This window comes from Syngnathoides biaculeatus, chromosome 10 (genome assembly GCF_019802595.1).
Source record: "Syngnathoides biaculeatus isolate LvHL_M chromosome 10, ASM1980259v1, whole genome shotgun sequence".
Lineage (NCBI taxonomy): Eukaryota > Metazoa > Chordata > Actinopteri > Syngnathiformes > Syngnathidae > Syngnathoides > Syngnathoides biaculeatus.
Window position 1 is genome coordinate 1,463,575 of NC_084649.1, and position 14,422 is coordinate 1,477,996.

Consider the following 14,422-nt stretch of genomic DNA (forward strand, 5'->3'; position numbering starts at 1 on the left):
AGAATTCAAGGAATATATGCAGTCTAAAGTTATGAGTCGTGCAAAACTCTGGGGCAATGTTGATCGTGCAAGTGTTGCACATATGCCTCAGTGTATTCTGCAAGTGGAGCAGATCCTTCTCAGGTCTGAGAGGCTTTTATTGGCCAACAACAGATGTGCATACTCATGTTGTATTCATACTATGAAAGGTCTGTGCTTTTCTGACAATAATTCATTTTTTACTTTTTTCATAATGTATTTATTAAATAGATATAATACTGTTATTATTAGTTTGTTGTCCTTGTATTATAATAATAATAATATCACGACGAGACCTATTTTGAGTCATCCACGAAGTTCTAAAAAGTTCGATCAAATTTCAGAGGGGTACTTTTCAAAATGAGGTCCAAGCCCCTGGATAAGCCCTTTTTCGTCAGGCTATAAATGTGTTAGGACGAGGAGATTTAAGATTATAAAATTGATGGATGCAAAGTGGCCTTGCTAGGATTCACGACGAGCCTATTGGAACGCAGCTCATGTTATCCTGGACCAAGCGGAACTTGCGTCGGACAACATGGCGGAAGAAAACGTTGAGCGTCCCTCTGCTGCTGATTCTGAAGCCACATCCAATTCAAAGCTGGCGTTAGAAGATAACTCCAAGACCAATATTCCTGCACTTGAGTACACCCCGGACCTTCGAAGCGTCCTTGTTACCAGCGTTTTAAACGTGGAGAAGCTCGACGTAGACCTGTACAGGTAATTTGTCCTATGAATAGAAGTGTCAATACTAGCATGTTTATTTGTTGTTGGTTCCAGATTCAAATGTATTTAAAATATAACAAGTGGTCAGATTTATAATATTGTAATTATGGCAAGGCTGTTTTAACAGCAGACTGGATATGTAGTATGTGACTAAAAAATTAAAACCACCTGAATATCGAAATAAAGGATATATTTGGATCGAGGTTTGAAACGAATAAAAGGAGTCCTAGTTTGTAAGAATAAGACAAGGATTAAGTCTTTTATGCAGTGGCCTAGTTGGAGCTCCTGTGAGTCCCACTCACAATCACACCTGGGGGAAATTTAGAGTGTCCAATTAATGAATGTTTTGGAGATGTGGTAAGAAACCGGAGTGACCGGTGAAAACCCAGCGCCACCATGCAGGGCTGAAGCAAAAGATTCGCCAGGAATGGTTTTCTAAATTCAAGTGGATCAAATTGGACTCATTTTTTTTTCTGCCAATGATGTATTGACAGTGAAAGAAAAAAATCTTCTGACACGCTGAAAATCATCGGTGGCGCCGAAGTTGGATGACTTTGTGACGCATCAGCAGACAGCTGATCACAAGTTTGCTGCAACTGCAATGGCGTAGTTGCTGTAGAACTTGGCTTCAGCGGGCATGACATTGTAAAACGGCTTAGAGCTGTCTAAACGGAAAATGTACAACAAAGACTGTAAAATCATGACATTGTAACTGAAGGACGTTTAAGAACTGTCTCGAAACAGAAAGTATAAATGAACTGTTAATCATTAAAATTGAAGGCCCTGAAGAAGAATTGTTTGATTTTGATAAGTTTCTTTAAATGGGTGAGTAGTAAAAAGAGAATTTTACGGCAGGAATCATGCAAAAACTTAGTGTTGAACAGTGATGTTATTCTCAACAGTCACGAGTGTAGAAAAGGATTGAGAAAGTTTTTTATTTATATGACACATCTTTGTTATTCTTAATGTTTGTTAGATTCAGTTACCAATAAAAAATACAATTCCTTGTTTCACATTTATGTCTGAAAGTTATTTGGATTCATGTAACCTGAAGAACAAGAAAGAGGATTAGTCATGTCAGTTTGACCGGCATGAGATTGGCTATTTTTTGGCTATGATTATAGAAAAGTGGCTTCTTCTTCTTCTTTTCCTTTCGGCTTGTCCCGTTAGGGGTCGCCACAGCGTGTCATCTTTTGCCATCTTAGCCTATCTCTTGCATCTTCCTCTCTAACCCCAACTGCCCTCATGTCTTCCCTCACCACATCCATAAACCTTCTCTTTGGTCTTCCTCTCGCTCTTTTGCCTGGGAGCTCCATCCTCAGCATCCTTCTACCAATATACTCACTCTCTCGCCTCTGAACATGTCCAAACCATCGAAGTCTGCTCTCTCGAATCTTGTCTCCAAAACATCCAGCTTTGGCTGTCCCTCTAATGAGCTCATTTCTAATCCTATCCAACCTGGTCACTCCGAGCGAGAACCTCAACATCTTCATTTCTGCCACCTCCAGTTCAGCTTCCTGTTGTTTCTTCAGTGCCCCCGTCTCTAATCCGTACATCATGGCCGGCCTCACCACTGTTTTGTAAACTTTGCCCTTCATCCTAGCAGACACTCTTCTGTCACATAACACACCAGACAGCTTTCGCCAGCTGTTCCAACCTGCTTGGACCCGTTTCTTCACTTCCTTACCACACTCACCATTGCTCTGGATTGTTGACCCAAATATTTGAAGTCGTCCACCCTCGCTATCTCTTCTCCCTGTAGCCTCACTCTTCCCCCTCCACTTTTCTCATTCACGCACATATATTCTGTTTTACTTCGGCTAATCTTCATTCCTCTCCTTTCCAGTGCATGTCTCCATCTTTCCAATTGTTCCACTGCGTGCTCCCTGCTTTTACTGCATATGACAATATCATCTGCGAACATCATGGTCCAAGGGGATTCCAGTCTAACCTCATCTGTCAGCCTATCCATTACCACTGGAAACAGGAAGGGGCTCAGAGCTGATCCCTGATGCAGTCCCACCTCCACCTTAAATTCCTCTGTCACACCTAAGGCAACACCTCACCCATTGTTCTGCTGCCATCATACATGTCCTGTACTATTTTAACATACTTCTCTGCCACACCAGACTTACGCATGCAGTACCACAGTTCCTCTCTCTTGTTACTCTGTCATAGGCTTTCTCTAGATCCACAAAGACACAATGTAGCTCCTTCTGACCTTCTCTGTACTTTTCCACGAGCATCCTCAAGGCAAATAATGCATCTGTGGTACTCTTTTCTAGGCATGAACCATACTGTTGCTCGCAGATACTTACTTCTCTCCTGAGTCTAGCCTCCACTACTCTTTCCCATAACTTCTTCATTGTGTGGGCTCTCAACTTTATTCCTCTATAGTTCCCACAGCTCTGAACATCCCCTTTGTTCTAAAAATGGGAACTAGACACTTTTCCTCCATTCTTCAGGCATCTTTTCGCCCGCTAGTATTCTGTTGAATAAGTTGGTCAAAACTCCACAGCCATCTCTCCAAATTGCTTCCATACCTCTACCGGTATGTCATCAGGACCAACTGCCTTTCCATTTTTCATCCTTTGTAGTGCCTTTCTGACTTCCCCCTTAGTAATCATTTCCACTTCCTGGTCCTTCACTCTTGCCTCTTCAACTCTTCCTTCTCTCTCATTTTCTTCATTCATCAACTTCTCAAAGTATTCTTTCCATCTATTTAGCACACTACCGGCACCAGTCAACCCATTTCCATCTCTATCCTTAATCAACCTAACCTTCTGCACATCCCTTCCCATCTCTATCCCTCTGTCTGGCCAACCTGTAGAGATCCTTTTCTCCTTCTTTCGTGTCCAACCTGGTGTACATGTCTTCATATGCCTCTTGTTTAGCCTTTGCCACTCTACCTTTGCCCTACGTCGCATCTCGATGTACTCCTTTCGCCTCTCCTCAGTCCTCTCAGTATCCCACTTCTTCTTCGCTAATCTCTTCCTTGTATGACTCCCTGTATTTTGGGGTTCCACCACCAAGTCTCCTTCTCCCCTTTCCTACCAGATGACACACCAGTACTCTCCTGCCTGTCTCTCTGATCACCTTGGCTGTCGTCGTCCAGTCTTCCAGGAGCTTCTTCAGTTGTCCATCGAGAGCCTGTCTCACCTCTTTCCGGAAGGCTGCACAACATTCTTCCTTTCTCAGCTTCCACCACATGGTTCTCTGCTCTACCTTTGTCTTCTTAATCTTCCTACCCACCACCAGAATCATCCTACATACTACCATCCTATGCTGTCGAGCTACACTCTCCCCTACCACTACTTTACAGTCAGTAACCTCCTTCAGATTACATCGTCTGCACAAAATATAATCTACCTGCGTGGTTCTACCTCTGCTCTTGTAGGTCACTATATGTTCCTCCCTCTTCTGGAAATAAGTGTTCACTACAGCCATTGGCTAAAAAAAAAAAAAAGTGGCTAATGATGAAAAAAAGGCTAGCCAGGGCCCTGAGTTTTGCCAAAAGCGCATGTTCAGAGCTTTTTCATGTGTGGCGAGCGCATTTATGTTGTAAGTCATCAACTTCATGAGCCATGTCAAAGGAAATTCAGTTACACTGAAAACATTTCTGGGATCTAACGCAGGTAATGTTTCAGTAACTATAATAAGTATGAGATTGTGCTTTACTTGGACTTGATCTAAGTTATAATGTTAGGCTAGTCTGTCCATATAGCTAAATGTGAACGGTCATTTTCCCCGTGGTATGCGTTATCTTGAAATTAAAAACTTTTCCCCTCTACTGCCGTAAATTACGCTAGATTATAGCAATATATCACGATTGCCGACAGGAATGTTTGTGACAATGTATCGCTAGCTTGTTACCACTAACGCCTATTATGTTGAACTAAACTTTCAGCATTTTCATTGTGGGTATAGACAGTTCATGTTTATTCCTTGACAGGCCAGTACATTTAACTTTTCTTCAGATAAAGTTTGTCAGATCAACAATTTTTATTGATGAAAAATTTTAAATACTGTTTTGTATCATGTTCTACTAATATCTGTTGAAATTGGAAATTAACATTTCTGAGTTTGAAATTTTTGTTTTCTATTTTAATTATGTATTTGTTTACTTTATTTTTAATTTACAGTTTTGTTATAATCCAGTAAGTTATTTTAACGTCTTGAGATTCCATTCCTATTCACACCCACAACTTTATCTGCGAGCATGACTGGTGGACCACACCCGTAACTATATCTAGAAGCATGACTGACCACACCCGTACATTTTTCAAATGTGACTGTAATTGTTTATGAGAACCACTTTGTCATCCTGTTGTCTTTGCCCCTAGGTTAAAATTTCTCTATACTCTTTCAACTTTTAAAACCTCATTTAAAGAACGTGGAAAATGTACAAGATAGCTAATATTAACTTTAGTGGATATAAATTTGGGTAATGCCAAAGAAACAAATAAACAAAAATTACTAGGAGTCCGTCTACAAATTGTCTGCATTTCAAGTTCACTTGAGTCGGTCTACAAATTGTCTGCGTTTCAAGCCCAATTTATGTTCCTGAACTGTACCTCTAACATAAGAGACTATAAATTCTGATCAGATGATTGACAACTATCCTGGTGTGGCCCAAAACAGAAAATTTGTTTTACACAGTTAACCCATTTGACCTCCATCTTATCTCACATTGTTTCATCTTTGAAAAGGCATCAGTATTTATTATAATATCCAAATGATGCTGTCATAACTCTCCATGTACTCGTATGCTTTGGCCTCACTAATAAGATTGTACATTAATGCAGCCCTATGGGGGCACAAACCAGTGCAATCTGTAGGCCGGTCCCAAGCCAGGATAAATGCAGAGGGTTGCGTCAGGAAGGGCATCCGGCGTAAAAACTGTGCCAAACAAATATGAGCGTTCATCTAAAGAATCCCATACCGGATCGGTCGTGGCCCGGGTTAACAACGCCCGCCCCCGGCACTGCTAACCTACAGGGCGTCGGTGGAAATTCAGCTACTGTGGGTCGAAGACAAAGAAGAGGAGGAAACCGGATCCAGCGTCAGAAGAAAAAGAGGAATGCACAGAGCCTACAACTGAGTGTAGGGACTTTGAATGTTGGGACTATGACAGGAAAAGCACAGGAGTTGGTTGACATGATGATTAGGAGAAAGGTTGATATTCTGTGCATCCAAGAGAGCAGGTGGAAAGGTAGTAAGGCTAGAAGTTTGGGAGCAGGGTTTAAATTATTCTACCACGGAGTAGATGGGAAGAGAAATGGAGTAGGGTTATTTTAAAGGAAGAGCTGGCTAAGAATGTCTTGGAGGTAAAAAGAGTATCAGATCGAGTGATGAGACTAAAATTTGAAATTGAGGGTGTTATGTATAATGTGGTTAGCGGCTATGCACCACAGGTAGGATGTGACCTAGAGTTGAAAGAGAAATTCTGGAAGGAACTAGATGAAGTAGTTCTGAGCATCCAGACAGCGAGAGAGTAGAGAGTTGTGATTGGTGCAGATTGTAATGGACATATTGGTAAAGGAAACAGGGGCGATGAAGAAGTGATGGGTAAGTACGGCATCCAGGAAAGGAACTTTGAAGAAGGGCAGATGGTGGTGGACTTTGCAAAAAGGATGGAGATGGCTGTAGTGAACACTTATTTCCAGAAGAGAGGAGGAACATATAGTGACCTACAAGAGCGGAGGTAGAACCACGCAGGTAGATTATATTTGTGCAGACGATGTAATCTGAAGGAGGTACTGACTGTAAAGTAGTGGTAGGGGAGAGTGTAGCTCGACAGCATAGGATGGTAGTATGTAGGATGATTCTGGTGGTGGGTAGGAAGATTAAGAAGACAAAGGTAGAGCAGAGAAAACCATGTGGTGGAAGCTGAGAAAGGAAGAATGTCGTGCGGCCTTCCGGAAAGAGGTGAGACAGGCTCTCGATGGACAACCGAAGCTCCCGGAAGACTGGACGACGACAGCAAAGGTGATCAGAGAGACAGGCAGGAGAGTACTTGGGTTGTCATGGTAGGAAAGGGGAGAAGGAGACTTGGTGGTGGAACCCCAAAATACAGGGAGTCATACAAGGAAAGAGATTAGCGAAGAAGAAGTGGGATACTGAGAGGACTGAGGAGAGGCGAAAGGAGTACATCGAGATGCGACGTAGGGCAAAGGGTAGAGGTGGCAAAGGCTAAACAAGAGGCATATGAAGACATGTACACCAGGTTGGACACGAAAGAAGGAGAAAAGGATCTCTACAGGTTGGCCAGACAGAGGGATAGAGATGGGAAGGATGTGCAGCAGTAAGGGTGATTAAGGATAGAGATGGAAATGTGTTGACTGGTGCCGGTAGTGTACTAAATAGATGGAAAGAATACTTTGAGAAGTTGATGAATGAAGAAAATGAGAGAGAAGGAAGAGTTGAAGAGCAAGAGTGAAGGACCAGGAAGTGGAAATGATTACTAAGGGGGAAGTCAGAAAGGCACTACAAAGGATGAAAAATGGAAAGGCAGTTGGTCCTGATGACATACCGGTAGAGGTATGGAAGCAATTTGGAAAGATGGCTGTGGAGTTTTTGACCAACTTATTCAACAGAATACTAGCGGGCGAAAAGATGCCTGAAGAATGGAGGAAAAGTGTTCTAGTTCCCATTTTAAGAACAAAGGGGATGTTCAGAGCTGTGGGAACTATAGAGGAATAAAGTTGATGAGCCACACAATGAAGTTATGGGAAAGAGTAGTGGAGGCTAGACCGGAGAGAAGTAAGTATCTGCGAGCAACAGTATGGTTTCATGCCTAGAAAGAGTACCACAGATGCATTATTTGCCTTGAGGATGCTCGTGGAAAAGTACAGAGAAGGTCAGAAGGAGCTACATTGTGTCTTTGTGGATCTAGAGAAAGCCTATGACAGAGTAACAAGAGAGGAACTGTGGTACTGCATGCGTAAGTCTGGTGTGGCAGAGAAGTATGTTAAAATAGTACAGGACATGTATGATGGCAGCAGAACAATGGTGAGGTGTGCCTTAGGTGTGACAGAGGAATTTAAGGTGGAGGTGGGACTGCATCAGGGATCAGCTCTGAGCCCCTTCCTGTTTGCAGTGGTAATGGATAGGCTGACAGATGAGGTTAGACTGGAATCCCCTTGGACCATGATGTTCGCAGATGATATTGTCATATGCAGTGAAAGCAGGGAGCATGCAGAGGAACAATTGGAAAGATGGAGACATGCACTGGAAAGGAGAGGAATGAAGATTAGCCGAAGTAAAACAGAATATATGTGCGTGAATGAGAAAAGTAGAGGGGGAAGAGTGAGGCTACGGGGAGGAGAAGAGATAGCGAGGGTGGACGACTTCAAATACTTGGGGTCAACAATACAGAGCAATGGAGAGTGTGGTCAGGAAGTGAAGAAACGGGTCCAAGCAGGTTGGAACAGCTGGCGAAAGGTGTCTGGGTGTTATGTGACAGAAGAGTGTCTGCTAGGATGAAGGGCAAAGTTTACAAAACAGTGGTGAGGCCGGCCATGATGTACGGATTAGAGACGGTGGCACTGAAGAAACAACAGGAAGCTGAACTGGAGGTGGCAGAAATGAAGATGTTGAGGTTCTCGCTCGGAGTGACCAGGTTGGATAGGATTAGAAATGAGCTCATTAGAGGGACAGCCAAAGCTGGATGTTTTGGAGACAAGATTCGAGAGAGCAGACTTCGATGGTTTGGACATGTTCAGAGGCGAGAGAGTGAGTATATTGGTAGTAGAAGGATGCTGAGGATGGAGCTCCCAGGCAAAAGGGCGAGAGGAAGACCAAAGAGAAGGTTTATGGATGTGGTGAGGGAAGACATGAGGGCAGTTGGGGTTAGAGAGGAAGATGCAGGAGATAGGCTAAGATGGCAAAAGATGACACGCTGTGGCGACCCCTAACGGGACAAGCCGAAAGGAAAAGAAGAAGAAGAAGAATAAGATTGTACATTGTTGCAGACCCAAAACGTCGACAAATTGACTATTTTTGACACACAAAGGATGGGAATGTAGCGCGTTGACTCTAACATTTTGCCAAGGGCTGTTTAGGGAGGTGTGTGAGATCAAGTATGAGTTCCTTGTACAAGTAAAACCTATGTCTTGTGCAGGATTTGGCTCCAAATGAGTGATTCCTTACCTTTAATTAACATTTATTTTTTTCCCATTACTGTATGACATATCCATCTAATATGATAATATCTAATATCTTTCCATTGACAAGTGTAGCATAAAGCCACAGGTTACCATGCCTCTATCCTTCTTCTGTAAAAAACAAAACGTTCTTCAGCAAGAAAACTGTCGCAAACAAACATATTCCACCATTTGGAGTGAAATTAAATTAACAAATGAAAACACAATTTTTGAACAATGAACACAATTTCTTTTAAAAACCAAAAACTAACTTGATGCACAAATTTATCACAACTCAAGCTTTCAGTATTTTCTTTTTTTCTTTTTGGTACCAGATTCATTTTACACTTGAGACTACGTGAGTTAAGGACTGAGGCCCCATAGCTCAGTGGTTAGAGCATTGGTTTGGTAAACTGGTGATCGTGAGTTCATATCTCACTGGGGCCTCTACTCCCCAAGAGGGGCTGTGTCAGGAAGGGCATCCAGCGTATAAAACAAGCCTAAAGAAACTTAAAGTGGGTTCTTTCGTTTCTTTTAAAAGCGGCACAAGTGGGCTTGCATATGGGGGCATCATATCAGTAGAAGAGAGTGAGTTTCTAGAAAAACTAGATGATTGAACATTAGTTAAATAGAGAATGAGCTGATGAAAATTTGCTGGAGACGTGTCCACTGATCAGTCTTGATCTATCTACTCCGATGATCATTCATTTACACCCCCAACCCCATAACGCGTGCTGGCCAGTATATAATATATATATCATAATTAGGCAGCATGGTGGATCAGCTGGAAAAGCTCTCACAGTTCTGAGGTCCCGGGTTCAATCCTGGACCCACCGATGTGGAGTTTGCATGTTCTCCCCGTGCCTGCGTGGGTTTCCTCCGGACAGATAAGCAGCTAAGAAAATGGATGGATGGATGGATATGTAATAATGATGAAGATGATAATAAAAAAAATTCATGAATTGATTAGTGTTAAGTGGTTAAGAGGTTCAGATGCCTCCTTTTGGAATAAATCTGTCATCCACCACATTTGTCCGATCACTTTGCGTATGTCTGTCTGTATGTATGGATGTATACCGCTAAGCACATCTCCAAGGACACACCCTTGCTGTGCTGACGCACTACCGAGCTTTTGGGTCTGCCAACATGCAACAAGTTTTGTACTTGCATGAAAATGAAGATGCATCACAAAAAATCAGTCAGTCACCAAAACGTTGTATGCTCTGGGCAGAAGCCAAAGGACAAACACTTGCTGCAACAAGAAACACCCTGCTTACCCCTGACCGGTCTGCCAAAAAGGCAAACATATACATCGAGACTTCCCCTGGCATGAATATCAAGATTTACACCATTATGTGCTGCAGTGCACATTGAGCAGTCTACGAATATAGAGCCTATGTGTTAAGTTAACCTGCCGCTTTACACTGAAAGCAGAAGTGCTGCATGCGTAGGGTAAGTTCTGAAATTCAATTTGATTCCAACCCTACTGCATCCTGACAATGGATTGTTTACAGGCAGCGCACACACCATTTTGTATTGATTTAAGTGTGTTGGCCTTTAGCAGGAATACATCAATGCATGCATCCTATTGAATGTGTCAGTTCTGCCTTTAAACATCTTTTCCCTGCCTGACAACGGAGTGCCAAAGTCCACTCCCGCAATGTGGTGCTCTGAATAGCCAAGAGCACACTCCAACAATGCTCTGAGTTTGCGAGCATTCTCGAGTGTAGAGACCCACTGGAGTAAATTTCTTAACGTACCCATAGATTCCATTCAGTGCACTTTTAGGATGTTGAATAAATTCTCAAACAACTTCTCATACAGTATGTGAATTGGTGTTACAGTATTTAATTTATGATTCATTTTTCTCCTCAGGGGGACACATCACTGGGTGCCACAGACTCAGCGCTTATTTGGCGGACAAATCATTGGTCAAGCTCTAGTTGCTGCTGCCAAATCTGTCAGTGAGAATCTTTACGCTCACTCTCTTCACTGCTACTTTGTAAGAGCAGGTAAGATGTAGCCTGATATTAATGTATATTGTAACTGAAGTTTGGGTTCATCGAAAAAAGCATGCAAATCAAATCGTAGTGCTTCGCATTTATCCAGCAGATACGGTTCTAAGTAGTGATTGATCTGGCAACAACAGCACGTCGACTGATGTACCAAGCTCATAGAATGAAACCCCTCAAGAAAGCAATGAAAGACACCAAAACAGTAGATGGTGTCTGTCACCAGAGGTCATTAGAGCAGAAAAATGTATTTGCTAAAATCCAACACTAACAACAGAAATTTCATCTACAAACACAATTTAAAATAAAAATACAATAGAGAACAGGCTGAATAGGTGTACTTTATTGCTAACATTACATGACGCAAAAACAACAAACGGAGAACGTGCCTGGTATTTTAACGTAACATAGTTATTCAGATAACTATAGCATAATGAACATCCGAACAAGCTTACCAAACCATCAGCATCACTCCAAATCAATAAATCCAACAAAATCTTCATCCTCTGTGTCACTTCAAAACAACTCCGCCAACTTCAAAGGTAGACGACGCGCTGCTTCCTCTTCTATGTTGCTTTCGTCAGACTCTGTCAGTTGCAGTTACAGCTAGCCTATTCCAGCCTTTCTGAATCCCGAAAGCATGGTTTTGGTTGTCACTGAAGCCCATACTTTGTCAAGCCATCAAATGACTTCACGTAAGGCTCCATGGGACATTCACCCAGTTGCTATGAAGCTTTGCTCTCCATCCGTCATCCACTGCTTCCACGGGATACGCAAGACTGCCTTAAAGCTCCGATTAACGGAGGTATCAAATGGCTGGAGTATTTTGGTTAAGCCTCCAGAGATCATGACAGGTATGGAGTGGAAAATATTTACCGTAATTTCTCATAACAATGAGCAAAATTTTCCCCAAAATATTTTCAAAAAGTGGCAGCACGGTGGAGCAGCTGTAAAGCGTTGGCCTAACAGTTCTGAGGACTCGGGTTCAATCCTGGCCCCGCATGTGCGGAGTTTGCATGTTCTCCCCGTGCCTGCGTGGGTTTTCTCCAGCCACTCCGGTTTCTCCCCTCATCCCAAAAACGTGCAACAATAATTGAAGACTTTAAATTGCCCAACATTTCACAAGGCCTCATCTACTCATTACTAGTTGTAACGGTCAAATGAGCATGATGAGGATGACATCATACTTAAGTGCTCTGACTTTGCAGAAATGCCATAGCATCAATGCCTGTCCATTTGTGCTTGGCTTTCTGGTTCTACCCAAATATGTCATAATTGACTTACGTATGAGCTAACAAAAATAATAGCAAACAAGCTATATTTGATTTTTGAGTTTAAATAACAGCAAATTGGGCACACCGTTAGCCTTTCCTGTTTCGCAAACAATTGACATGATCCTGTTTTTCTTTTTTTTAGGAGATCCTAAGGTTCCAGTGTTGTACCAGGTAGACCGCACAAGAGATGGTCGCAGTTTTACAGTGCGCTCCGTGAAGGCAATCCAGCACGGACAGCCTATATTTATCTGCCAAGCGTCCTTCCAAATCCTACAGCCAAGTCCGTTGCAACACCAGTTCACCATGCCGGTGGTCCCCCAGCCTGAAGAGCTCCTTACTGCAGAGGAACTCATCCAGGTTTATCTCAGGTAAATGCCACATTTTAAAAAAGGAATTTATGACAGTCTTGTGCAAACTATGTCCACACATATTTGGCAAATAAAAAGCTACCAAGGAACTACAATGCAAAAGGTGGAAGTGGCCTTTATTGTACTTTTTCAAACTCTTGTTAGCATTAGATTCCATTAAATAACATTTCAGATATATTCATACGTTACACTTGAAATGGACAAATGTTTAGGCAATATTTTACATAGAATGATTAAAGTACATGTATACATGAAAATAGGTTTGGTTTATTGTATGATTTGGCCAATTTACTTTTGCAGTAAACCTGGCCTGGCTGAAACTTTAAAACTAGCTCTTAATAAACTGCTTGCAATTGAAGTCCCAATTGAGATCAAGCCAGTCAGCCCTCCACAGTTTCACAGGCTTGCTGCAGCAGAGCCAAAGAAATTGTTTTGGGTGCGAGCCAAAGGATACATTGGTAAGGTTTTCTAATCCATTTGGTGATGATCGCAGCAGTTTCAGTGTTCAGCGAATTTAAAGGGAACACAACATTTGTGTTTTGTTTGTACACAGGTGAAGGCAACATGAAATTGCACTGCTGTGTGGCTGCCTATGTATCAGATTTTGCCTTTCTGGCAACTGCAATGCTACCTTACCCCAACTACAGGGTAAAGTTCTCAGTTTCCCTGGACCACGCCATGTGGTTCCACAACATTTTCCGCAGTGATGAATGGATGTTGTACGAGTGTGAGAGCCCGTGGGCAGGTCAGCATTTTCATTGCTTACCATTACTTGTGACTCTTTTGGTGGGAACACTCCATATATATGCATGCATGCATGCATTAATAATTATGGTGACCAATGACACTTTGTGTTACTGCTTTGCGTTAATCACATGTTCAGGACATCCCACAACTCCATAGTTTTAGTCAAAAATATTACCACAAATACTATCTCAATGCTTCAGGTAATGGAGTTTCAAGAATACTACACTGTTTTTGATTTTTCATCTCACAGGAGGCAGTAGGGGACTGGTTCAAGGCCGCCTGTGGAGAAGAGATGGTGTGCTGGCAGCCTCATGTGCACAGGAAGGGGTCCTGAGAGTCAAAGTACGGGGCGTATTTCCTGAGCCCAGCAAACTATAGGCACCTTTCTCATACGGTTTTAAAAGTTATGATTGTTTTATACCAAACTAAAGTCTACCTTTTTGTGTGGTTACTTTTATTCCAGATGAATATTTGTGAAGTTTTTGTCAATGTTAATGTTTTATACATTAACTTGGGATGTTTTTAGTTTTTGAAATGTTTTAGACAAACATGACAAATATTTCACTGGCTCCTATATTCCAAGCTTTTTCATTAGTAGTTGCATGGGACAAACTCTTTATTCCACATTTGAACTGACCTGAGTACTGTATTTATTTTTCTTAACCACAATTACACAATGTAAAGAGTTATTTGTAATGCAATAACTACTGATTAAGAACATTTAGCTCTTGTAATCATTTCTGAATGGAAGAAATGAAAGTTCACAATATCCTGAGCAAAGCTATTTGGTTGATTAAAAGACTCATGCATGGAGTATTCCTGCTAGTAAGTTATACTTAAACATTTAATGGTTCTCCACAAACATCCAGATGAGTCAATCATGTGAATGTAATAAAACTCTTAAACTAAAAAAGGTACACAAAGGACATGACTTTCAAACTTTCAGTGTTAAATTGGGGCCTCATTTATGATTCTTATTCCTTAAGGTAAAGTCAACGGTAGCGTTAGCCATTTCATCTAAAAATGTGTAATCTGATTTGAAAAGTCACAAATGACTAGTCAGTTAAATCTAAAATATTAGATTGGATAAAAACACAATGTCAAAAGAATGCAGACTAAGATTTTGAAGATCCAAT

General features: G+C 41.8%; 1 protein-coding gene across 2 annotated transcripts; it reads left to right on the forward strand.

Annotated features, from left to right (window-relative positions):
* Window positions 1-481: 481 nt before the first annotated feature.
* Window positions 482-14,422, forward strand: acot8 (acyl-CoA thioesterase 8). 2 transcript variants are annotated; one of them, XM_061832585.1, is made up of 6 exons: window positions 482-735; window positions 10,761-10,897; window positions 12,314-12,539; window positions 12,840-12,997; window positions 13,093-13,187; window positions 13,537-14,422. In XM_061832585.1, the coding sequence occupies exons 1-6, from the start codon at window positions 554-556 to the stop codon at window positions 13,618-13,620; spliced, it is 882 nt and encodes a 293-aa protein (XP_061688569.1). In that variant the 5' UTR covers window positions 482-553; the 3' UTR covers window positions 13,621-14,422. The 2 variants fall into 2 exon arrangements, with proteins under 2 accessions (XP_061688569.1, XP_061688568.1); XM_061832584.1 differs by having other exon boundaries at window positions 483-735; window positions 13,093-13,284.